A 26,561-nucleotide genomic window follows, 5' to 3' on the forward strand; every position below is an offset into this window, starting at 1 on the left:
GTGGTATTGTTGAATAAAATGAAACCTGAGTTTGTAATAACTGAATAGAACATTTCTTTACTATGGGACTGATTTCAAATTGCAAGATGTTTCCATTGTAATTGATAGTAATCCTCACTGGATAATTCATCAATACCTAATGTGATTTAAATATTTTTCCTAACTAACTTACATTATTTGTTTAGGCAACTCTAGGTCATGTGACCTGTCCATTTGGATGATACTAAGAAGGACATCATGTCATCATGTGTCTCAAGCAGATCTACTGCTAGGAGGCCTATTAACAAGGATGAACAATGTGGTAACAGCATCGATCAGCCAGATATTAGTAGTGGTCTATCATCCCTAAACATTGACTTAGGCATGGAATCTTTCATTATTGTAACTGAATGTGATCAGAACGTCACTGACAGTGAGCTAGGACAAAATGGAGAAGAAATGCTGGAAGATGAACCTATGCAAGAGGGCAATGAAGAGATCAGACCATGTTGTGATAAATCTGCAGGACGATTAGAAAGAGCTCAATCAGAAGATGTCCGAGTACCTAGAATTAGGTTAAATATGTCCGATCGGAAGCTATCTCTTCAAGAAAGATCTAATTTGACACAGTCATCAGGAAGCTGCTCAACCATTAATGGACGTTATATTTATCCTTCTTTACCATATTCTCCAATTACATCACCACATTCTTCTCCTCGATTGCCTCGTCGACCAACAGTTGAGTCTCACAGAGTGTCAATTACAGATCTGCAGGTAGGTACATCTTCATTGATGTAGTAATGTAGCAAAACAGTATTTTGCACTAACATGAAATATCTGTTCAAAATCATTGAAGCAGAGTTCTTATTAAAAATGTAATTATAGGTTAGTTTCTCAGAAGTATTCTACTTATCACCAATATATTATTCCAGTTCGGATGACAAGTGTGCAGATGTCTTGATTAAAGAATTGGTGTGAATTATGGAAGTTCCAAAGTTGAGGGCAAAGGATGAATGGTCACCACTAATGAAAAACCACTTCTTTGAATCAATAAGCAGTTATATAATTTTAAAATGTTAATAAGTATTCCAGAAATGAGCTGCTACATTTTTTCTGCTATATGGAGAATTCTGATGCAATTTTATTTTCAGACCTTTAGTAAATGCTTGTATTGTACAGTCTAGCAAAGAACGCAACCAATGGTGCCAATTTGGTAACATTGAATTATCAGTACATATAAAACGTATGAAACAAAACTGGTTCTTGTAGTTTGTTGTAACCCTTGAGTCAGTTATTGACTGGGCAAATGTTAAGTTTTCTATTAGGTGTTGTGAAAGTGATGAATAGATGTGACTGGTAATCTCTCTTATCATATGGACCATAGTGGCTGTGATGCCACACTGCATATGCCCTGTTTTGAAGAGACCCATTATTCTGCAGTTATAAGGTTGAAATACAATTATTTTGTCACTGGAGCACTTAGTCTTCCACACTCCTCCAAGTATTTCACCATACAGTGATTGCTGACAGATAATGTGTACATATTTGATGAGATTTACCACCTAGTTGTCATGAAATCAAGTTCTCCCCCATACAGTCTCAGTTCTGAAACCAGAAAAATCTCACATATTAAATGAATCATGAATCACTTCATTGGTTTCAGCCTTCTTGCTGCTACTCTCAAACTTCATCTAACAAAAATAAATTCAGTTTATGCCTGAGACTAAAATGGAAGTGGGAAAAAAAGTTAAATATCCTTTTGTTTAAGTTTGTGACTATGGGTGGGAGATTTCGGGCCTTTGAGCGATGGGTGGCACTGTGAGATGAGTGGTTCTGTGGAAAAATGTGAAATTCAAATTGTGTTGGAGTGGTGGAAACAATTCCAGATAGGGAATTTTCATTTGTTTAAATGATCCATGCTTTTTTCTTTCCCTGTTGCCAATACGCTTTAACAAATTTTAAATTATTGGGCTGTAATCTGGTAGGTCATACTATAGCGGTTGCCTATGATGTATTTAGGATAAGTAACAAAATCCGTTGGAATAATTCTTTGCTAGGCCTTTGCAACCAACATAGCATAGCAAAGAATTTATAACTATGGGCAATTAAGTAGAAAGACAGAGGTAATTGTTTTAAGAAACACAAAATAATCAGTTTCATGCTCCCCATCCCCATTAAACATAGAAACTTAGAAAATAGGTGCAGGAGTAGGCCGTTTGGCCCTTCGAGCCTGCACCGCCATTCAGTACGATCATGGCTGATCATCCAACTCAAAACCCTATACCTGCCTTCTCTCCATACCCCTGATCCCTTTAGCCACAAGGGCCTTATCTAACTCCCTCTTAAATATAGCCAGTGAACTGGCCTCAACTGTTTCCTGTAGCAGAGAATTCCACAGATTCACCACTGTCTGTGTGAAGTAGTTTTTCCTCATCTTGGTCCTAAAAGGCTTCGCCTTTATCCTCAAACTGTGACCCCTCGTTCTGGACTTCCTCAACATCGGGAACAATCTTCCTACATCTAGCCTGTCCAATCCCTTTAGCATTTTATGTTTCAATCAGATTCCGCCCCCCCCCTCCTCAAACTTCTAAATTCCAGAGAGTATAAGCCTAGTCAATCCAGTCTTCCATCATATGAAAGTCCTGCCATCCCAGGAATCAATCTGGTGAACCTTCTTTGTACCCCCTCTATGGCAAGAATGTCTTTCCTCAGATTAGGGGACCAAAACTCTCGCAGTACTCCAGGTGTGGTCTCACCAAGGCCTTGTACAACTGCAGTAGTACCTCCCTGCTCCTGTACGCAAATCCTCTTGCTATGAATGCCAGCATACCATTCACCTTTTTCACCGCCTGCTGTACCTGCATGCCCACTTTCAATGACTGGTGTACAATGACACCCAGGACTCGTTGCACCTCCCCTTTTCCTAATCGGCCACCATTCAGATAGTAATCTGTTTTCCAGTTCTTGCCACCAAAGTGGATAACCTCACATTTATCTAGACATTTAGGAATAAAATTGAGGCATTTTTTCCTCATTAAAGGGGTTGTGGATGTTGAAGCAATTTGATATTTTCAAGACAGATTGACTAAGTTTTAATAGCTGTGGATCCGAAGCAACTCCAGAGAAAGCAGGATCTCCCAGTGGCCACACATTTTAATTCCACGTCCCATTCCCATTCTGATATGTTTATCCACGGCCTCCTCTACTGTAAAGATGAAGCCACACTCAGGTTGGAGGAACAACACCTTATATTCTGTCTGGATAGCCTCCAACCTGATGGCATGAACATTGACTTCTCTAACTTCCACTAATGCCCCACCTCCCCCTCATACCCCATCTGTTATTTATTTATATACACACATTCTTTTTCTTTCTCTCCTTTTTCTCCCTCTGTCCCTCTGACTATACCCCTTGCCCATCCTCTGGGTTTCCATCCCCCCACCTTTTCTTTCTCTCTAGGCCTCCTGTCCCATGATCCTCTCATATCCTTTTTGCCAATCAACTGTCTGGCTCTTGGCTCCATCCCTCCCCCTCCCCCTCCCACTTTCATATCTCTTACTAGATCTTCCTTCAGTTAGTCCTGACGAAGGGTCTCAGCCCGAAACGTCGACTGTACCTCTTCCTAGAGATGCTGCCTGACCTGCTGCATTCACCAGCAACTTTTATGTGTGTTGCAACTCATGTTTCCATTTAGAAATTGTTCAGCAACAGTCTCCTGCCCCAGTTAAGTGGCATAGTGTCTGAAATAAACGAAGGGAAACCTGGTTATTTTCTGGATTAGTTTTTGTTCTTTAGCATTTTCCCAAATAAGTTCAAACTGGTTGCGTCAGATCAGATCAAGGGATTACATTTTATTTTCTACAGAAGTCTTCTTTCATAAAATACATATTGAACTACCAGTAAATTAGTGTTTTTTTAATATATTAACAATAGGTTATAGAATTAAATAAATTTTTGTTATTGCACATTAATTTCTTAGTGTGAAATACAGTGGATTTCAGTTAATTGGGACAGCTGCTTATTTGGGACAACACATAAAGATCAAAAACTAATCAAGAAAATAGCCAGGTTTCCCTTCATTTACTAGGGATTCTATGCCACTTAATTGGGGCAGGAGACTGTTGCCAAACAATTTCTAAATAGTGAAATTTAGATGAGTGCACTTGTGTTGCTGTTAGACACTACATTGTGCTTACAGCAGACATTTTTTAAATACTTTATACTTTATTGTTGCCAAACAATTGGTACTAGAACGTACAATCATCACATTGATATTTGATTCTGCACTTCACACTCACTGGATTACAAATATTAAAATATTAAAAGTAGTTAAAATTAGTAAAATATTAAAAATTTAAATTATAAATCATAAATAGAAAATAGAAAAATGGGAAGTAAGGTAGTGCAAAAGAACCGAGAGGCAGGTCCGGATATTTGGAGGGTATGGCCCAGATCCGGGTCAGGATCCGTTCAGCAGTCTTACCACAGTTGGAAAGAAGCTGTTTCCAAATCTGGCCGTACGAGTCTTCAAGCTCCTGAATCTTCTCCTGGAGGGAAGAGGGACGAAAAATCTGTTGGCTGGGTGGGTCATGTCCTTGATTATCCTGGCAGCACTGCTCCGACAGCATGCGGTGTAAAGTGAGTCCACGGACGGAATATTGGTTTGTGTGATGTGCTGCGCCATGTTCACGATCTCCTGCTGCTTCTTTCAGTCTTGGACAGGACAACTTCCATACCAGGTTATGATGCACCCTAGAAGAATGCTTTCTACGGTGCATCTATAAAAATTAGTGAGGGTTTTAGGGGACAGGCCAAATTTCTTTAGTTTTCTCAGGAAGTAAAGGCGCTGGTAGGCCTTCTTGGCAGTGAACTCTGCTTGGTTGGACCAAGTCAGGTCATTTGTGATATTGACCCCGAGGAACTTAAAGCTTTTGACCTGTTCCACTTGCGCACCACCGATGTAAATTGGGTCGTGCGGTCCGTTACTCCTTCTGAAGTCAGCAACCAATTCCTTCATCTTGCTGACGTTGAGGGATAGGTTATTGTCTTCGCACCATGCCACCAGGTTCTTAATTTCCTCTCTGTACTCAACCTCATCATTACCCGAGATACGGCCTACAATTGTTACACAAGAATACACAGCAGTTCTGCATCTCCCTGCAGTAGGTGAGTCTCCCTTTAAGATCATCCACCTTGTTCTCTGTGGCTTGCACATTAGCTTGTAGGATGGTGGGCGTAGGGACCCTGAAGCCCCTCAGCTTCAGTCTGACCAGCAGCCCAGCTCTTTTCCCATGCTTCCTTGGTAGGAAGTGCATCTTTCCAGGTCTCCATCGATGCAGTGTGTTGTTGTCAGCTCCTTGAGGTAGCTGGACGCGTCGTCAGATGCTCCGGGTCAGGCCGAGTAACGGGGGAGGCTCCGCTGCCACTTCCAGCTGCCGGGGGCCTGGGCTGTCGATTGGGTCGGGCCCCGAAGCCGACAATTAATCCCGGATGGCCTTAAGTCGAGTCACGGTTGCGGAGGCCTCCACTCCAGCCGAGCCTCGGGCTCCATTTCCGAGGTCGGCGGTGGAGGCCTCACTTCCGGCAACTGTGGATGGCCACCAACGGGGCTTTATGGTGGTTGCTCCGGGGAAGTGTCTGGGGCACCTTGAGGTCTCCGCCGTCACTTCTTTGTGGTCGTCTGCTCCAGAGAGGTCGGAATGGGCCGTGTCTCCAAGCGCTCCGGCACGGTGGCAGACCGCAGGTCTCCAGGAACGTGGTGCGCCTCGTTGGTCGGGTCCAGGTGCGGTCTGGAGTTTAAGAAGCAGTTCTGGCGCAGTGGTCTCCAGCTGGGTCAGTAGTTTCGGCAGGGTGTAGTCTCAGTTGAATGTGCTAGTGTTCAAAAAGTAGCGTACTTTTCACTGATGGTTGGCAAGAAATGGAATTGGGGTGTATGGGATGTCCAGGGAGGGGTAGCACCTCTGGTGAAGTGGTTTGTTGTGTCCTTTCTGGGGCAGTTCCCGCACCTTTGGTCCCCACTGGACACTCAGCTTTCACCTGTAGCTCCAAGTAGTTATTTGCATGTGACAGCAGCGCACCTCGGTTAAATAGGGACATGTCTGTCTTAGCGTGAGAAATAAGCTCCAGTGGACTGGGTGGTTGAGGTCTACAGTACAACACTCCATAGAGAGTGAAGGGCATGACGAGGTACAGAAGAAATCATAGTCACCCACTGCAACCAAGGTAAACCCCAGTTGTGCTTGTTTATACCACTGGATCGAGACTTCTGAGGTGGAGAGACTGGAACTGCCCCAGTGCAATGGCTTTTCCACTTTAAAAATTCTTCTGCACAGGTTTCCTGTTGTCTTCAGACACACCAGACAGCTCCCAGTTGGTGAGAAATAAGCCATATAGCAATTCAGAACTGTTTTTCTCACTGTGGTTTCAAGCATTCAGGCTTGGGGATGCCAGAAATGGCCAGGAATGAAAATGAAACTATTTCACTTCTTCAACAAGTTAGGAAATCTGAAGAATTTGAAGGTATTGACAATGATCTAGAATGTTACAATGTAAATGAAAATTTGGAGGATGCAGTAATCAAAAGCACTGTATGAAGGGAGTTCATAATCTGCACCAGATGTCTGCATTGATTGTGTTCAATTACAGTTAATCAAAAGTACGCGGCAGTGTACACTGATGAATTCCTCAGTCGATAACTGTTAGGAACTCATACAGTTTTATAGTAATGTAGTATTAATAGTGTTCTAATTTGTTCTGTATTTCATTTAAATATGTAATTTGTTATTCAGTTAAATGGCAGTTTGTCTTTTTTTATACTTTTTTTAACTATTTCCATGGAACTTAAGCTAATTGGGGCAGCCACTTAATTGGGCCAAAATGTACTGGTCCTGATGTATCCCAATTAACTGCAATCCACTGTATTTGATTGTTTCAACCTCTACCACCCTGTCAGACAATGAGTCCCAGACTTCTCCGATGCTAGATGGAACCCTTCTTATATTCCCTCTAAATAATTTGAAATTTATTTATTTTATTTAGTGACACAGAGTGGAATAGACCCTTCTGGCCCTTCAAGCTGCACTGCTCAGCAGCCCCTGACAACCCCACTTTAACCCTAATCTAATCACAAGACAATTTACAGTGACCAGTTAACTTCCCCGTACATCTTTGGACTGTGGAAGAATCCGGGAAACCTGGAGAAAACCCACATGTTCCACGGGGAGGACATACAGAGATTCCTTACAGAGGACACCAGGACTGAACTCCACGTCCTGAGCTGTAACAGTGTTGCTCCAACTCCTACATGGCGCACCATTTATGCCCTCTACAGTTTGATATTTGTGTTAAGAAAGTCATCTCTCCAATCCATTCAAAAGAGGGCTGCACTTTTATGCAGCTCAATAAAATCTATTCAGTACCCCTGTTCCAAATAAAACAATCATATTAGTATCACAGATTCTCATCTTACTTTATGTCCAGTTTTATTCCTCATAAAGGAGAGCAGAAGACCAGTTGTGACTTAACTAATGTTTTGTATAGTTCTTCCCTAACCTTGTTTTGTCTTCCAGGACTTTGTTTTGAGGTCTCAAAAGCATTACATTCCTCCTTTAAGTTAAATACTCCGCACTGAATTAGTGTCAGCTACAGAATGTCACTCATGCTGCACTTGTAAGAAAGCAATGTCTCTCAACAAAATGGACACCATTCGACAAAATAATTAATGAATCATTTCTGTAGCATAGCAGTTAACACTATTACAGGACCAGTGACCAGGGATCACTTACCGCTGCTGTCTGTAAGGAGTTTTTATGTTTTCCCTGTGACTCTGTGGGTTTTTTTTGCACGCTCTGGTTTCTTCCCAGATTCCAAAAACACATGGATTAGTAAATTAATTAGGCTGTGCAAGCTTGTTGCGTTGGAAGGATCTGCTACCATGCTGTATCTCTAAAAATAAATAAATAAGTACACTCAGCCTTGCATAATTGGGTTAAATGGAACAAGCATTTACGCTTAAAATCTATTTATAGATTCATAGGTAGTTCCCATGCTTGAGAACCCTTTCTCTTGGATTCTCCTAATTACCTGCTCTAAATATTTTTTGGAGCTAGTCATTAGATCTCTGAGGCTGTAGTGATTCTGAAGAGAGAAATAGAATGATTATTGTTTCAATATTGATTTAAGTTGTTTTGTGAACTAAACAGCAATGTATAAAATGTGCTCAGTCTTCCTGCTGCAAGAATAAAATAACAAAAGGACAAATCATTCCTGTGCTGTACTTGACACCCATTGTGGTTAAGGGTCAGGCTGGAAACAAAAGCTCAGACTTGTGATGAGGAGCATGTGTTTAACTAAATAATTCATCGGTACATTTTTAATGTTACAGCTGTTGGGTAAATCAAGGTAATGTTGGTCAGGTCCAACAGCCCTTCATTTTGAGTGAACTTAATTTAAATAGCTGTTGGTCAATTACAAATATTTACCTTGCAGATAGAATTTTTGTCTTCCACTTCATCCTCATTGTAGCCTGTGTTTTTAAATCTTTCATCCAATCTCTCAACAATCTACTTAGCTACAAATCCAGGTATAGTTGCTCACTAAACAAATCTAATTATTCATCTACCCATACAAGACAGTGTAATTATTCAACGGCATAATCCACATGCAGCCACTGTGTACTGTCATTCTCGCAATCACATATGCCTGTACACAGAAGGACTGGAAAATGTATAAGCATTTGTTATTCATCTGGAGCTTGAGTTATCACTACCCATCATGAGAGCAGGTCTGGGAAACAATGCATGAGCACAATCAACACAGTAAAGAGGAAGCCAAGTTTTAAGAGAAAAGAAGGCATTTGGGATGTCCTGAAATGAAAGAATAGGGGCATGGTACAGGGAAATATCTCTAATGGGCAAATCCATCTCGATGATTTTGTACGGCAAAGCAGTGTTAGTTTGGGTGGCCTACTTTTGCCTCTCTTGTAGAGTAGTGTGATCTATGGTTCAGGAAAAAATGCTATGTGTTTACAGCCCACAGAGTTGAAATTCATGTCCTTTTTGTTTGGTTTCTTGTTCAGTAAGCTGATTACCTCATGAGCAATATGAAGCGTAACTCCTAATTAGGAAATAAGTTAGTCAACCTTCTCTTTAGAGAACATGTTTGGAAAGTGCATATGTGGGCACTTATGTGGCTTGCAAAGTAGCCTTCCAACAGTCCCTCAGCTCTAACTGAGCTTTGTTGTTTTGCTCAAGGTGCAAATGGTGAACCTAGATATGTGGAGTGTGGTAACACAAGAGTTGCTGCTTTCAGATAGAGAATATAGCCAATATTTATATTTTACTATGACATAGGTGGCTATACAGATCATCCTATCTCTGGTGGCTCTCAGAGAAATACCATCAATTCCATTTGCTTAGTTATTGCACCTCATGTCCTATCATCCACCTGAATTGTAGGTAATTTGTTGTAGCCAATTAACCTAATAATAAGCACACATTTGAAATATGGAATGAAGGAAAGCCACATGATCACCGGGAGGACATGCAACAGGTCAGAACTGAATATAGATTATTGGACAGCTATAGTGCCACTGTCTTCCCTAACACTGATCATTAAATATTTTACTTGAGGCTGTAAACACATGTTAATTTGCTGTATTTAAAAAAAAACAATTACTGAATTCTGCAATTAAATCACTTGTTGAGGAAATTAAGTTCTATATTAGACTGATCATACCCTACATCAGTTTACTGATTTGTGTATTAAGGACTTTGTGGTACATTTATCACTGCCACACATTATTACAGCTCAGCAAGGACCTCACCTTTGTCTCCCTTTGCATACACCTCAGTAAGTTCTGTGCCTGCCATGAAGTCGAGCTCTTCTGTCACCTCCGTCTCTGAGCCCACTTCTTTGGCAACAATTCTACACCCCGCTCTGATGCCCTTATTCTGTCTTCAGCATCCCCCCCCCACCCAGACATCCCACTTTGGTTCTCTGCCTGCTCTGGATCTTTTCATCTCAAATTGTCAACGAGCCATCAATTGTCTCGACTTTGGTATACCTCGCTTCCTCCTCCAACCTTACTGTCGCTGAACACACTACCTTCCACACTCTCTGCAGCAATCCCAACCTTATCATCAAACCCACAGAGAAAGGGGGTGCTGTTGTAGTGTGGTGCACTGACCTCTACCTTGTTGAGACCAGGTGGCAACTCTCAGACGTCTCCTCGTACCTACCCCTTCAGGAGGATCACACTCCACATCATCAGAAAACTATCTCTGACCTCATCCACTCTGGAGAACTCCCATCCACTGCCACTAAACTCAGGATTCCCTTTCCCCGTACTGCTGATTCCCAAGATCCACAATTTGGATTGTTCGGGTAGGTCTATTGTGTCTGCCTGCCCCACTGAACTCGTGTCTTCTTATCTTAATTCCATTCTATCCCCCTTGGTTCAGTCCCTTCCTACCTACATCCTCAACACTTATTATGCCCTTGATCTCCTCAATAACTTTAAATTCATCATCTTCACCATGAATGTTCAATCCCTATACACTTTTGTCTCCCATCAAGAAGACCTCAAAGCTCTCCACTTTCTTGACAAATGAACCGAGCAATCCCCATCCACCATTACCCTTCTCTGGCTGGCAGAATTGGTTCTCACTCTGAAGATTTTTTCCTTCAGCTCCTCTCACTTTCTCCAAACCTGAGGGGTAGGCATGGGCACTGGCATGCGCCCAGCTATGTCTACCTCTTCACTGGCTACATAGATCAGTCCATGTTCAAAGGCTTTTCCAGTTATACTACCCAACTCTTCCTTCACTACATTGGCACTGCTTCATGCACTCATGTTGAACTCGTAAATTACATTAACTTTGCGTCTAATTTCCACCCTGCCCTTAAATTCACTCGGTCCATCTCTGACACCCCCCTCCCCTTTCTCGATCTTTCTCTCTCTTTATCTTTGGAGACAAACTGTCAAATCGGCATCTTTTATAAACCTACTGATTACCACTGTTATCTTGAATATACCTCTCCCACCCGATCTCCTGTAAAAATAATATTCCCTTTCCTCAGTTTCTTTGCCTCCGCCGCATCTATCCCAGGGCACGGCTTTCCATTCTAGGACATCAGAGATCTCCTTCTCCTTTAAGAAACAGGGTTTCCCTCCCTCCACTATTAATGCTGTCCTCACCCACATCTACTCTATTTCCCATACATCCGTGCTCACTCCATCTTCCTGCCACCTTAATAATGATAGTTCCACTTGTCTTTACCTACTACCACACCATCGGCCTCTGCATCCAGCACATTATCCTCTGCAACTTCTGCTATCTCCAAAGGAATCCTACCACTAAATGTATCCTTACCTTCCCACCCCCCACCCTGCTTTCTGCAAGGATTGCTCCCTCCATGATTCCCTTGTCCATTCGTCCTTCCATACTAAGTTCCCTTCCGGCACTTAACCCTAAGTGCTACACCTGCCATGCACCTCCTTTCCTGCCCCCATTCAGGGCCCAAACGTCCTACCAGCTGAGGCAATGCTTCACCTGCAAATCTATTTAGTCCAGTGCTCCCGATGCAGCGGCCTCTACATTGACAAGTCCCATCATAAACTGAAGGACTGCTTTGTCGAGCACCCCCGAACTATCCGCCACAAGCTGGACTTTCCAATGGCCAAACATTTTGATTCCCATTCCCATTCCAACGTGTCGGTCCACAGCCTCCTTGTGTGCCAAGATGATGCCACTCTCGGGGTGGAGGAGCAACACCTTATCTGGGTACCTTCCAACCTGATGGCATGTACATCGATTTCTCCTTCCAGTAAACAAACTTCACCGACCCCCCCCCCCCTTATTCCCCACCCTGACCTTTTACTACTTCTCACCTGCCAATTACTTTCCCCCGGGCCCTCGTCCTTCCCTTTCTCCTATGGTCCACTCTTCTCTCCTCTAAGATTTCTTCTTCTCCAGCTCTTGATCTTTCCCACCCATCTGGCTTTCCCTATCGCCTTCCAGCTAGCCTCTTCTCCCTCCCTCCCACCTTTTTATTTTGGCATCTTCCCTCTTCCTTCTCATTCTTGAAGAAGGGTCTTGGCCTGAAACGTCCAGAAACGTCCAATCTATTCATTTCCATAGATGCTGCCTGACCTGCTGAGTTCCTCCAGCATTTTGTGTGTGTTGCTTTGGATTTCCAGCATCTACATACTTTCTCGTGTTTACCGTTACTGATTTTTCTTTGGCTACGTGGAAACTGATATATGAATGGAACCATATAGGATGTCCTTTTGTCTGACCAATAACTCAAGGGATAAACAGACACTGGTAGTGGTTGAATTAGTTTAGTACTGATTCAACAAGTTGGGAACTATGAAGAATCTGAGGGTATTGACAAATCATCTTGAATGTTACAATGAAAATGAAGATTTGGAGGATGTAATTATCAAATCTGTGAAGGCAGTCTGTTATCTGTACTAGGTGTCTGTGCTGAATTTTGTTCATTGATAGTCAAACAAAAGAACGTAGCAGCATAATTCTTTCAATGATTATTGGGAATGAATGCAGTTTTTTATTACTCTAGTAGTTAGTGTTCTAATTCTGTATTTTGTTTAAATATATCATTTGTTACTCAGTTAAATGGCAGTTTGTCTTTTAATATACCTTTTTAAACTATTTCCATGAAATTCAGCTAATTTGGGCATCCACGTAATTGGGCCAAAATGTACTGGTCCAGATGTTATCCAATTGACCAGAATACACTGTATTTCATTAGGAATCTGACGAGATATGGGTTAGGGTTAGAGTTAGATTTGGTATGTCACCAAAGATGCTCACAGATTTCTACAGATGTACTATAGAGAGCATTCTAATTGGTTGTATTGCCATCTGGTATGGAGGGGCCACTGGAAAAATTGCAGAAAGTTGTAAACTCAGCCAGCTCCATCATGGGCACTAGCCTTCGCAGCATCAAAGACATTTTCAAAAGGACATTTACTATGTCCAAAGTAAATTTATTATCAAAGTACATATATGTCACCATATACAACCTTGAGATTAATTTTCTTGTGGGCATATTCAATAAATCCAATGTTATAATAGAATCAATGAAAGACTGCACCAGCAAGGTGGACAACCAGTGTGCAAAAAACAAACTGTGCAAATACAGAAAGAAAGTTAATTAATTAATAAGCAATAAATATCGAGAACGTGAGATGAACAATCCCTGAAAGTGAGTCCATAGATTGTGGGGAACAGTTCAGTATTGGGGCAAGTGAAGTTGTCCCCTCTGGTTCAACAGCCTGATGTCTGAGGGGCAGTAACTGTTCCTGAATCTGGTGGTGTGAGTCGTGAGTCTCTTGAACCACCTTCCTGATGGCAGTAGTAAGAAGAGAGCATAACCTGGGTGGTGGGGCTCCTGATGACACCAGTGATATTAAACCTGATTCTGATTAATTTGTGAAACTCAGTGATTTCTGGGAGATATTTGAGCATTACAAGAATAATAGTTCTCTACTGAGCTTTATGCAGATATATTTATTACGTTGTCATCTCATCATACTACATATTAAGCAATTTCTTTGTTTGTTGTAGCCAGGTTAGTAGCAGCAATAATGGCTACTTATGATAATTGTTTTGTATTATCATAATGTTTTGGAAAAGGAGAATATTTCATAATTAAATGATAACACATTGCTTGAATCGAGTTGATAGTACTTTATATATAGATGACAGTGTCAATAGGATTTAGTGTATGTTTCATGTGTTCATATGATTATGGGGGGGGTGACATATGCAGAAGTTTAGATTTTCTTTTTTAGTCCTTGATTTCAGATGGTGGTCTCTTACATACTTGAATTACCGCTTTCAATCTGTCATTTTCAGTTACTGAGACATTAATTGTTAGTTGACCAACAGCTGCCTTGATGAGAATAATCAAAATCTTGTACAGTAATGGCTACTATGATGTGTGCCATGCATTTAGTAGACTAAAGAGTTAAATTTCAATGAAGAATTTTTGTTATTTAAAAACCTCCCTTTTATAGTTTTCTTATGAACTAATCAAGCTGTTTAAAATTACAGAAGGATTCCATTATATAATCAGAAAATCTCTTTCTCTTATGGTAGAGCCAGAAAACAAAGATTTTTTTTTAATTACCATTGGCCAGACAGGAATTAAATAGAGAAAAACATTTTTTCCTCCCCAGAAATATTTCAGAAACTGGATTAATTAAAATTAATATTGCCTAAGCAGGAAGAAAGTTATCAAAGGATATTATATTATGGAATTCAGTGATAGATTTGTCATGACACAGTGGCAGATAAGCTTGTGTCTAAATGAATGATTCTTTTCCCTCTATTTCTAATTTCTGTACTTTCCTTTCATGCAAACTTAATTCATAATTTTGTACTCTTCATTGTTTTCCTTTGGATTACATCATTTTCTGACAATTCTCTTTCGGTTTATCATCTTTTGTATATTCACAATTTCTGTTGCCTTTTAATATTTTTCTATTTTATTGATTTTTAAAAATTTATAATGTTTTCTCAGATTTCCTTTCCTTCGAAGGATCTTCTTCCACTAGGAGTGTAATTGGTGAGATTTCTATCTTTATTTTGTACTCTGCAGTGAGTATGTTTGAATAGGATATTCTCAGGAAACAGCAATATTCCATTATGTTGCACCCAAATTTCACATCAGAAGTTTGTAAATCTTGATAGATAACTTCTGTTGTGACAACAGGAATGAGATTTTTTTAAAGGCAGGAAAAGATTGTCACTAATCTGATGAATTATTTTCCTCACTTATGGACAAAGACAAACCAATATGATAGCTTCCATGTTTTTAAAATCACTTTGAAGGTGAGTTAATAACTATGGTTACAAATACCATGCTTCAAATATTATAATGGGGAGGTGGAGAGAAATCTAATTATAGTTAACAACGTGTACGAGTATGATGGACATTCTTAAATTAAAATTTAGAAGAGGGGAAAGGGGAAGTCCTATTATATTTGTAATCTCTTGCCTCATCTGTTGTTTCTTTTAAAGACATTGCAAAAAGTGCTTTGTCATCAGAATCGGGTTTATTATCACTAATGATGGAGGGCAAGAAACTGTTCCTGAATTGTTGAGTGTGGGTCTTCAGGTTTCTGTACCTCTGCCCTGATGGTAATAATGAGAAGAGGGCTCATCCCAGATAGTGAGTGCTCATAATGATAGATGCCCACTCTTTGAGGCACTACCTTTTGAGGATGTCCTTGATGGTGAGGTGATTTGGACCTATGGTGGAGCTGGTTCATGCATTTAAATCTGCTTATTTGAAAGTGTATTCTCATGAAGGGTCATTATGAACTCTTTCTCTCTCTCCACAAGTGTTGCATGGCCTGAATACTTCCAGCATTTTTAGTGTCAAGGTTATATTTCTCCCAAGTATTGATATCTGGAGTGGAAAGCTTGAAATTTTCCATTTCTGTCATTTTTATTTTTTAAATCTTTTTATTGATCATAATCTTCTACAGCTATAAAATGATATAAGACTTCAACAAATTGATATATATACAGTTAATAAAGCTGAAGAAAAACTTATCAAAGAGGAATAATATATGATAATAAAAAAGTATATTTTTTATAAAGAAAAGGAGGAAAAAGAGAACCCCAATGAACTAAAAGGGAAAAAACCCCACTAACTACAAGAGAGAGAAAAAGAAAAAAGAAGAAAAAAGAAAAAAAACCATTAGGAACCAACTCCCGGAGCAATATGTCTTACAATCATCTATATATATGAAGAAGAAAAATCGTCAACCACCAATTCACATTTATATAAAATAAAATTGGAAGAAAACCATGTAAATTAATTCAAATTAAATGATAATATTTGGCAAAAGAGCCTCATCTTCTCTCAAAATCGAATAGAAGATCAAAAGTTCTACTTCTAATTTTTTCCAAGCTAAGACATAACATTACTTGAGAAAACGATTGAATTAATGTAGGGACAGAGATGTCTTTCCATTTCAATAAAATAGCCCATTTCTGTCATACAGCGACAGTAAAGACATATTTTCACAATTTTTTTTGTACTTTGAGCCAGCTGTTTCTCTCCTCGCATTCTTTCCTATTTCTTAATTCCAAATTTGCATTATTCCAATAGCGAGTCATTCATTAAAATGAATCACATTTTTTAAACTTAATACCTTTTTATTGAACTTTTCTTCCTTCAAGCACCAAATTTCTTCCTGTTTATCCCACCTTTGAGAGGTCATGTATTTGTTGGGTGATTACTCCATTGGCACCAAGCAACATTTCTTCCTGCCAGAGCCAAAATAACAAATGTCTCTGTATTCTTCAGCTGCAGGAGTTAACACAGTTAGCTAGTCAGGGATTCCCAACCTTTTTATGCCATGGATCTCTACCATTAACCAAGGGATCCATGGACCTCTGAGCCAGGTCCTGTTCCAGGCTGGTGTTTAAACATTTGATTTTTTTTTAACAGCAATAATTATTTAGTAGGAATTCTGATTTGTTTGTTCTTTTCTACTCAGTGACACTTAGCAATTAGGCCACTATCAGTGCCATAGCCATAGTTAGCTCAGCACAAACTTAGTCTGGTGTCCTTTCTAAATATTTGTTCGTGCCAAAGGGAATATGATGATGCTGGAAACTGAACTGATTATTTATGCAGTGGTCACTAGGTGGAGGCAGTGCATTAACTTTTATTAAAAGTGCAATTTCATAAAAGCTTTAGGGAATGGTGAGAAAATGCAAAATTTTCCCCCAGTTTTAACTCTAGTGATTTGATTGAGATTATTAGATCTATTACATATTGATTGTGGAGATAAATCCTACGCGGTTAAATCCAGTGCAGAAGAAGATGACAATAATTCTATTGCAACCAAAATAAGGTGGGGAAATAGAATTTGGAAAAATATATGAATGCTGCTTACATTAAGTAATTTCCTAAAAGATTTCAAAAATCTATTCAAAATTCTATTGCTGTTGAGGTCTACATCATTATCAGGAATTACTTCGTGTTTCTGAGCGGATTGTGTTACAAATATACAAAACCTCGTTATATTTTGTTTACAATATTTCTTGAGTGTTAAACGGGGGTTGTAAAGAGTTGTATGTTGTATTTTCTGATATTTTAAAAGGAGTTACCCTGAGATTCAAGAAAGGTTGTGATAATTTACAATTTATTATTCTGTTTTTTTTAATCAAAGTTCAGAAAATGTATACTCATCTTGAGGATGCATCATGAGAAGGGATATGGCAGTCCTTTGGGTAGTTTGCCACCTTTGGTGACACATCATATGTTTTCTCCCAAAGTTTAACCCATTTTTTCCCACAAAATCAAAAAAACACATAGACAAATAATTTCAACAACTGCTCACTTTAGAGATGCAAACAGAGATTCTCTAGATACAGCTATTTGTTTTAAAATGACTTTTTTCCACAGCTGTGTTGTGGATTAGAATGAGATGCAAAGTCTTTAGGATTACAAGAAATGCTCTTATCCTTCACCTCCTCACAATCCAATCCATGATATTACAAACACTGTTGAAATTGAAAATTGTGCATTGTAAAGTTAAATAAGTATTCTGGAGTTTCACTTGATTACCATTAAAACTATGAATGATTCTCATAGTAGGAGTTTTGCCTGGAAATTTGCCATGCAGTTCAAGATTCTAGATTCACTTATTATCAAAAAATGTATATATTACACAACCTTAAGACTTGCTTGCTGATAGGTGGCCACAAAGCAAGAAACCCAAAAGAACCCAATTAAAGGGAAAAAAAATAAAAGACCAACACTCAATGTGCAGGAGAAAGAAAAAAAATAAAAATCATGCAAACCATTGAAGTGGCTAACAGCAGCAGCATTCTGAACCAAAAATTGCTCGCAGTTCTCACAGATAAGCACAATCCTCCATTAAGTGAAGTTTTCAATAATGGACATCATGATTCAAAGAGCATTTTCTGATACCAAATCACCAATTTTACTTGTAGTTTTATCCCAGTTCAAAGTCACTATTCAGTACACAGATTTCTTTTGTGTTCTGTGGGTTAACGAACAAAGAAACCCCAAATGATGCTGCTTTGTGGAGTTTTGTGTCCTTAAATGGTACTCTTTTGAGAGAACAAAGGGAATGTCTGTGATAGGATGACCACTAAGGTAGCATAGGTGACGCAATATTTTCTGATGTTAATAGAATCGTATGGTAGAAAAACTAGTTTGTTGAGTCCACGAACAGGTTCATAAATTTTTAACTTTAAATTTCATGTATTCAGAAAATAGCTACCTCTAAATAATTTAGATACTCAATGCTTTAAAATATGTACAATTTCAAGAATATAATCTACTATAAAAATAAGTGAGATTTCTAGTGTAAGATTTAATTGCCTGTGCATTATCAAATTGAAAGCAATTCATTGGTCAAGATACAGAATTATTGTCACTCTGGGAGGCAAAGTCATAATGTTTTATTTATTGAGTATTTTTCTTTCACAAATAGGATTGTGTGCAGTTAAACCAGTACAAGTTAAAAGATGAAATTGGAAAGGTAAGCATCAACAAATGGATACAAGTGTAAAATAATTAAACAATTTTCCACTTTTAACTTTCAAACTGTTGTCTGTGATATAGCAGCTACTTGAGCATTCCAATACTGCTGGGAGAGACCAAGCATGGGGAGTTATCCTGTATGACGTGCCTTCAGATCCAATCCACTAATAATAATGTTCAAAGTCAAAGAAATGTATTTGATCCTTTAATAAGCAACTAGCAAAACAAACAATCTTTAAGTGATAAATCTAGTTATATTAAATGTAATTAAACTTAAGTGAAGTTACACATACTTAAGCGAAATTAAGTGGTCAACAAAAAGACATCATACCCAGCTGTATCTAGCTCTAACTGCCTAAACTGATATAGCATGATTACATAACTAAATCCTCCACTTTTACTACACCCCAACCCACATGACTAACTACCATAAATAAACATGCAACATGGAATACAATACAGATAGAAAACAGATACATGGCTCCTACATATGGAGTTGGATGTTTCCATTGAATATTGGAGACAAAGTTGTTTTGTAGAAAGCCTACGTGTTAGGAAAAGTTTCGATAATCTATCGACAACAATGCAATATTTCCTTCATTTTCAAGGACTTTGTTATAAAACAAAGTCAAATACATTAGCAAATTCAAACACAAAATAATCTGCAGATGCTGGGGTCAAAGCCTTCTCCTTCCCACCCTCCCCCCACCTTCTTTATAGGGCCTCTGCCCCTTCCCCCTACAGTCCTGACGAAGGGTTCCGGCCCGTAACGTCAACACATCGTTTCCACGGATGCTGCCCGACCTGCTGAGTTCCTCCAGCGTGTTGTGGGTGTTAGCAAATTCAAGCTTTTTAGCAAAGAAAATATCTGCCTCCGAGGCACTTTCTAGGATGCCCTGCCCTATGACTCCATGCAAACTGCACTGAACAACATGAGTTTGCAAAATGTAACTGAGATCTATTGCTAGAATTTGTTTTCTAATTACGCTTGCATTAATAATCATGACATGTTGTAAGTGACTTACAATCAATTAATTCTATTGTTCCACCAAAGGAGTCTATTTTTATCAAAATACTAATTTGCTCATAGTGAATTTATTGCATGACTAAGACAGCTTTTGGAAATATCATGCTTCTAATTTATGAATTATATTGTACAATTTGTCTTTGTCTTTTGTGTAGGGTTCCTATGGAGTTGTCAAACTGGCATACAATGAAGATGATAACACCTACTATGTACGTGTTGTAGTGCGGTATTTCCTGTTATATGTTTTTACGTTGATAAACAGAACCTAAATAAATGTAATTATTTTCTCACAAGTGTGAGCCGTTTAACATTGTCTAGATAGTGCTTGACCCAATACCTCAGAGCAATCTCTGCGTCTGGATAAACCTTGTCCAGAGGAGTCAGTGCAATTCAAAGCCTCACAAAATGGAGCAGCCTGCAGGTAGCAGTCAGCCCTTTAACAGACGAATCTGTGACCCTGCTCCTGATAGACATTTTAAAAGGTTAAAAATGGTAATTTATTTAAAACATACTTTACTGTTATAAATTAATTAAAATATTCACGCACTAATATTGTGAAAAGAACCATTGCCTGTACTTCTTCCATACAGGTTGATGAACCCATTCAGATGTATAGGGTTGTTCCAGAACATTAACTATGACTGACATAAAGCTGAGGATTAGCTATAAAGGGCATCTGGCTCCTCAGCTGAAAATATTTGTTCCCTACCGCTGAGTTCAGCAGCAAATCCGGTGGTCAGATGCTCTAATGCTCCCTAATTTCTGTGCTACAGTATCTATGCTGGGAAATTAAGTTTACCCAAATTGACTCGGAGCAGCTTACAGATGTTGCTCATCTGAACTGCTAACAAAATCTAAGTAGGCTTCAGTTCATTAACATAATTGCCCCAAAAGCATGCTTTGTAGTAAATATTCATTATTTCATTCTGACAGACTGATCAAATTGTTGTTTTGATTAGTTTAGTTTTGATCATGTTTGTTTTCTTAAAGTTTATTAAAGATCTTCAAAATGAAATAGTTTATTGCATTTTTAATATTTTAAGCATACGAAGAAAGAAAAAGAAGAAAGCCCTTAACTCCAAGTGGAGTCATCGGGACGCCATCATTGGCGGTGTTTTTTTTAGCAGGCTTTCTTGTTTTTACGAGGCCGAGTTGCTAGCTTGACGCTCAATCTAGCACGGATGGAAAGCGTGCGAGGGAGCCAGCTGGATTCGAACTCCAAAGTCCGGTGCTGATGCCAGTATGCCACCAGCTGGCAAAGTATATGAGTATAATAAAAAAAATTCGTCAGCTCAAATTGACCTTGGATATCCAACAAATGCCTTTCAGGCCTGGATCATAATCGGTTTTGTATCAGGATATCTGACATTGTCCAGGCCTTGTTTATAGAGTTCAGGAAGTTTTGGGCCAGCAAGCCACACCCTCCACATGTGGATGTTGTCAGGACAGGAATATAACAACAGACAACAATTTTCAGTTGCTGATGCAAATCATTGATTTATCATTTAATCCAGTAAATATTGCATGTTTTCGTATTATTTCTGAAATTCGGGATAAATATGTTTTTGTCTTGCTGTTTAAGAATGAAATATAAGTTAAAAGATTCACCAATAATTTTCTTGTTAGGCAATGAAAGTCCTTTCTAAAAAGAAGTTAATAAAACAAGCTGGATTTCCTCGTAAGTAACCAGTTTTCTTTAAAAATGTAGTAATGTTTCCACAATCAATGAAATTAGAAAATGTAATGGACTATCTGACCCAATGAAGTTTCCATATCAGCAGTGTGGAAAAGGAAGTACTCATCCTTTTTTTTCCCATGTTGTCCCATCTTTATTCAGTGTTTCAAATACTTTCTCGATGTAGTATTCTGCAAGTCTTGAAATCCTTTGAGGAAATTGTCTATTGATCTGTCCCAAATGTATTTTGTGTTTTCTTTCTGTAATTCTAATTCTATCAGCTTGTTGTTATCTGTCCTATCTCTTAATTATTTTCAACACCTTTATCAAAACAAATATAATTTTTTTTGGTTTGCAAATAAAGTTGATACTCATTGCTATACTGAGTGTTAGAATACTGATTCTATGGCTATTTAACTCAAAGGTTCTCTGTCTTGGGCATGAATTTTAGATCATGTTGAAAAGTGCGAATGTCTTACCCCACATGAAAGAAGGGGAAACCTATTAGTTCCCATGTAAACAATGGCAATGTGGGGACAGTTGTTTGATATGCCTTTTATACTTTGATCATGAAGCTTAAGGGGAAAGAAGAAATATTGTGGATCATTTATATTATGTATGAAGATAATTTTGTGCTCCCAAGATTGAATTATGTGAAGATGTGACAAAGCACTTTGAAGGTAGAAAGGTTGATGTGATACATAAGGATTTTAGTAAGGCATTGGATAGGGTTCTCCATGGTAGATTCATTCATAAAGTCTGGAAGTATGAGATCCAGGGAAACTTGCTTGTCTGGATACAGCATTGGCTTGTTATAAAAAGGCAGAGGGTGGTTGTAGATAGACTATATTCTGCATGGAGTTCAGTGGCCAGTGGTGTTTTGCTTTTTCAGATTAGGCTTGGATGAGGAAGTGAAAGGGTGGGTTAGTAAGTTTGCAGATGACATGAAGGTTGGTGGTGTGGATAGTGTGTAAGGTTGTTGTAGTTTGCAGTGGGACATTGGCAGGATGCAGAGCTCAACAAAGTGGCAGATGAAGTTCATCCTGGAGAAGTGTACAACGATTTGCTTTGGAAGGTCGAATTTGAAGGCAGAATATAGGGTGAATGACAGGATTCTTAGCAGTGTGGAGGACCAGAGGGATCTTGGGGTGTGTAATGTTGTGTAACTCTAGGAACTAATTGAAAGTAAAACACAGGAGCCAGGATTCCTGTCTACTTATTTTATTTTTCCTTTGTTGTTTAGTAAGGTGCACGCATATGACATGGTGACATAATAAGATATGCCATTTATGTATTACTTACATATAATTATGTAAACAAAGAATGTTTAATCAAACAATATACTGTATTTACAATATTGCTCAAATATTACAGAAATATTAAATAAGCTACACTCCTCTCTGCTTAGCTATAAACCAACTCAAGAAAGAATACATCTCAACACAAATATATAACATTTAACTCTCAAGTCACTATATAAACATCACAGCATAGTAATTTTTTAATTGTTCTATTCAGGCCTAAAGATTTAATCACCGTGGAGGATTGCTTACTCTTGCGGGAAAATATATTTCCTGACAAGGGAGATTCTTTCTGCTTGACAGGTGAGACTTGTAGCTATGAAACAACCTGAGGTCCTGGGACCTCCTCCATGGTGAGAAGCTCTTTTGAATGATTTCTTTTAGATTTCACAAACTGAACGATCTCTCAGTGCATCATTAAGTCCATCACTGAACCGAGAATGCTTGGACAATTTATTCAATTCAGCCACATAAGCTCAAGTGGACGCCTCATCCTTTTCATTTGCTTATGGAATCTAAAGCATTCTGCAATCAACAGTAATTTTGGTTTTAAATGTTCCTACATTATATTAATGATATCAGCAAAGCTAATTTCGAATGGTTTGGATAGCGTATTAAACTTCTGAACAAACTGTGTGTTTTTCCACCCACTGCGCTCAGCAACACTGGCACCCGTTTGTCATCAACTATTTAATTTGCTACAAAATACTTCCCAATTCGTTCATTATATATCATCCAGTTATCTGTTGTGCAATCGGATGCATCTGTCTTTCCGAGTAGCCAGCCATTTCTGCTTTTTTAAAATTTATTATTATTATCATCTTGTATTCACTCTTTAAGAATCCATGGCCAATGTTCGTTGCTTGTTAGTTTAGTCCATTTTCTGTCTTTTTTAAACTTGAACGTCTCTCTCACTCCCCTTCTGAAGAAAAATGTGCTGTGCTTCAACAGTAGGTAGTCATCTCGAGTTCATTTTGAAACTTCCTCATCACCACTGTTATGTTTTATAACTCCTGGAAGCAATTGAAAGAAAATCACAGGGGCCAGGATACATACATACTTTTGTTTTTAGTGAGGTGCTCACATACAACGTGCTGGTGCAGTGATGTATGGCACCTACTACTCACATACACTACTTACATATAACCCATAATGAATTATGTAACCAAACAAAGAATGCTTGTTCAAACTATATATTCACAATATCACTGAAATATTAATACACTACAGGGTCCACATCCATAGATCCCACAAAGTTGCTGTGCAAGTTGATAGGGTTGTTGGTGTTTTGGCCTTCATTAGTTGGGGAATTGAATTCAAGAGCCACAAGGTAATGTTGCAGCTGTATTAAACCCTGGTTAGATCACACGTGGAATATTGTGTTCAGTTCTGGTCGCCTCATTATAGGAAGGACGTGGAAGCTTTCGAACGTGTAAGAGGAGATTTACCAGGATGCTGCCTGGTCTAGACAGCATGCCTTATAAGGATAGGTTGAAGGATGAAAGGAGACTTGATAGAGGTGTGCAAGATAATAAGAGGTATAGATTGAGTAGATCCCAAAGACTTTTTCCCAGAGAAGAAATAGCTGATATCAGGGGACATATTTAAGGTGATAGAAGGAAAGTATAGGGGAGATGCCAGAGGTACTTTCTTTTTAAACACAGAATGTATTGGGTGCATGAAACATTCTGCCAGGGATGATGGTATAGGTAGATATATTAGGGGCATCTAAGAAACTTAGATAGGCACTTGGATGATAAAAAAAATAGAGGGTATGTAGGAGGGAGGGATAGATGATCTTAGACTATGTTAAAAGGTTAGCACAACATTGTGGGATATTGTACTCTACTGTAATGTTCTATGTTCAATGATGTCCGTGTTAAATTTTTAAAAGTATGCTCCAAACAGCGCTGCTGTGAGTTTCATATATCAAAATTGCTCCTCTTAGGCAGGATTAAATGTCATTGACCTTTATTCTCCACTGTCAGCATAATTTTGGCTTTTGAATCTGAATATTTTAGTGAAGAAGCTTGCAATACATCAGGGATTAGATGCTGATATATCTGACTTAGTGTTGCACTGCTAGACTGGCCACTGAATCTAGCAGTGGCTTTGGTTTTCTGTGAGCTGAAGACTCAGTAAGATTAGTTTTTTTTTAATGTTTACTTTTTCAATATTTTAATCTATTTTGTCAGTTTTTAAAGGTTTCAAAATCAAAGATTTATAGTGTTGTAAGAAGTCAATGAAGATCATAATACTGGGTGATGGGGCATTTCGTTCCAGAGCCAGGTGCCCAATTTCCAGTTATGGCCCACTGCATCACACAGTGTCCTTCAAGTGGAAGCCCCCAGCACAGCTCTGTCTATAGATGCCATGATACAGTAGAAACCAAGTGCAGGCAGTTGTTGGATTGACTATTTGCAAGGGAGCTCCCTCATTTGAACCCTCAAAAGTAGTATCTTTTTTTCTTAGTTTGGACCAAAAGCATATTTGTCATTTTACTTCTATCATCATTGGACATGTGAACAGCTTTTTTTAAGTAGTGGTTATCTCGTGTTGAAGTACAAATTGTGTGGAAGACTACTTAAGCACAGATACTTTAAGTATGTGGCTACCAAGAAAATGATGGATCTCATCTGCTTATTAGGTCGTCCTCCACCGAGAGGTGCCAGAGCAGTTCCACAAACTTCAGTGCAGCCTAAGGGACCTTTGGATTGTGTGTACCAGGAAATTGCTATTCTGAAAAAGTTGGATCATCCAAATGTGGTCAAGCTTATTGAAGTAGGTTTTGAATATCTTTATTTACTATTTAACAACTGGAAAGGCTATAATATTTGTTAAAAATAGTCTGATTATCAGAATTCTTTTAATCTGCATCCTACATGCATGAACATAATTTGTTATCTTAACTATTTTTAAAATGCTGTATCAGTTTGCAAACCATAATTGTCTTTTTTTCAATCATGCTGCAACAGTTTTTGAAGTATTCATATGTTGCCTTATTTTAGTACTGAAAGATTTCTCCAGCATAATAAATATTTTTGAAACGTTATTCATTTATCCTATTATGGTTTTGTGAAGAAATATAAAAAGTTTGCAGAAATCTGTTTTTCTGAAGAGCAGCTATGTCATGACGCATGAGAAAATATTGGAGGAGGGAATAGTTCATAATTCAGCATGCATGTGAGGCAATTTGCAAAAAAAAAGTATTAGTGTCCAAGGCCCATTAATATGGGGCGGAGTGAAAGTAAGATTAAGTTTTTGTTTTAAATTGTGTTCTGTTTTATATTGTTTATCATAGTACATAGAAATCTACAGCACAATTACAGGCCCTTCAGCCCGTAATGTTGTGCCGACCATGTAACCTACTCTAGAAACTGCCTAGAATTCCCTACTGCATAGCCTTCTATTTTTCTAAGCTCCATGTACCTATCTAAGAGGCTCTTAAAAGACTCTATTGTATACTTATCATTGAATAAGTTATATATTTAACCAAATTTATTTTTACAAGTATTTTAATAATTAGAGCATCTTTTATTTTTAAGTCTTCAAATATTTTGGAGTATCATTACATTCAGAAATATTCAAAATCCCTGAGAGCTGTCAAAGTTTTCATATTATTTTCTGGGCGTCTTCTCCAGTGTGCCCTTCAAGGCCCTGTCACTGCTCATGTTATTAGAACCTGGAATATTTCAAGCCAACAAAGTAAGTTCCCACATCTGGACCAGGTTCGTTCATAGACGTGAAAGAAAGCCCTTATTGCCAAGGTGTAGCTCAATATGACTTTTCTGAGCAGGTTATTACATTTTAGAGTGGATCCTTATTGAAATATGAACATGTTTTACATCATTTCCTTACTAATTTCTCTTTGGGGCCCTTCTGTCCACATCTTTTCCACCACCTTCCAGCAGTTTGTCCTGTTTGGCTCATTCCCCAAGTTGACATTGATTATTTACTGTGTATGTAAGGTTATGTAGATGTTTCAAATCCATCTGAATGTTCAAAACATTAATAAGGC

General features: G+C 38.6%; 2 protein-coding genes across 5 annotated transcripts in view; one reads left to right on the plus strand and one right to left on the minus strand.

Moving 5' to 3' along the window:
• LOC134338538 (calcium/calmodulin-dependent protein kinase kinase 2-like) overlaps positions 1-26,561 on the plus strand; it is a 66,642-nt gene that overhangs the window by 3,523 nt on the left and 36,558 nt on the right. For 3 of the 4 annotated variants that reach the window (XM_063034432.1, XM_063034435.1, XM_063034434.1), the window contains exons 2-6: positions 186-753; positions 18,491-18,538; positions 19,723-19,776; positions 21,194-21,245; positions 25,191-25,324. In XM_063034432.1, the coding sequence (XP_062890502.1) occupies positions 238-753; positions 18,491-18,538; positions 19,723-19,776; positions 21,194-21,245; positions 25,191-25,324 (804 nt within the window). In that variant the 5' untranslated portion in view covers positions 186-237. The remainder of the gene's footprint in view (positions 1-185; positions 754-18,490; positions 18,539-19,722; positions 19,777-21,193; positions 21,246-25,190; positions 25,325-26,561) is intronic. The other variant, XM_063034436.1, reaches the window with a different exon arrangement.
• Positions 22,109-26,561, minus strand: part of p2rx4a (purinergic receptor P2X, ligand-gated ion channel, 4a) — an 88,897-nt gene continuing 84,444 nt past the window's right edge. Inside the window, exon 12 of the mRNA XM_063034445.1 lies at positions 22,109-23,556. Within this exon, the coding sequence (XP_062890515.1) occupies positions 23,548-23,556 (9 nt within the window). The 3' untranslated portion in view covers positions 22,109-23,547. The remainder of the gene's footprint in view (positions 23,557-26,561) is intronic.

Source organism: Mobula hypostoma, chromosome 27, assembly GCF_963921235.1.
Source record: "Mobula hypostoma chromosome 27, sMobHyp1.1, whole genome shotgun sequence".
NCBI lineage: Eukaryota > Metazoa > Chordata > Chondrichthyes > Myliobatiformes > Myliobatidae > Mobula > Mobula hypostoma.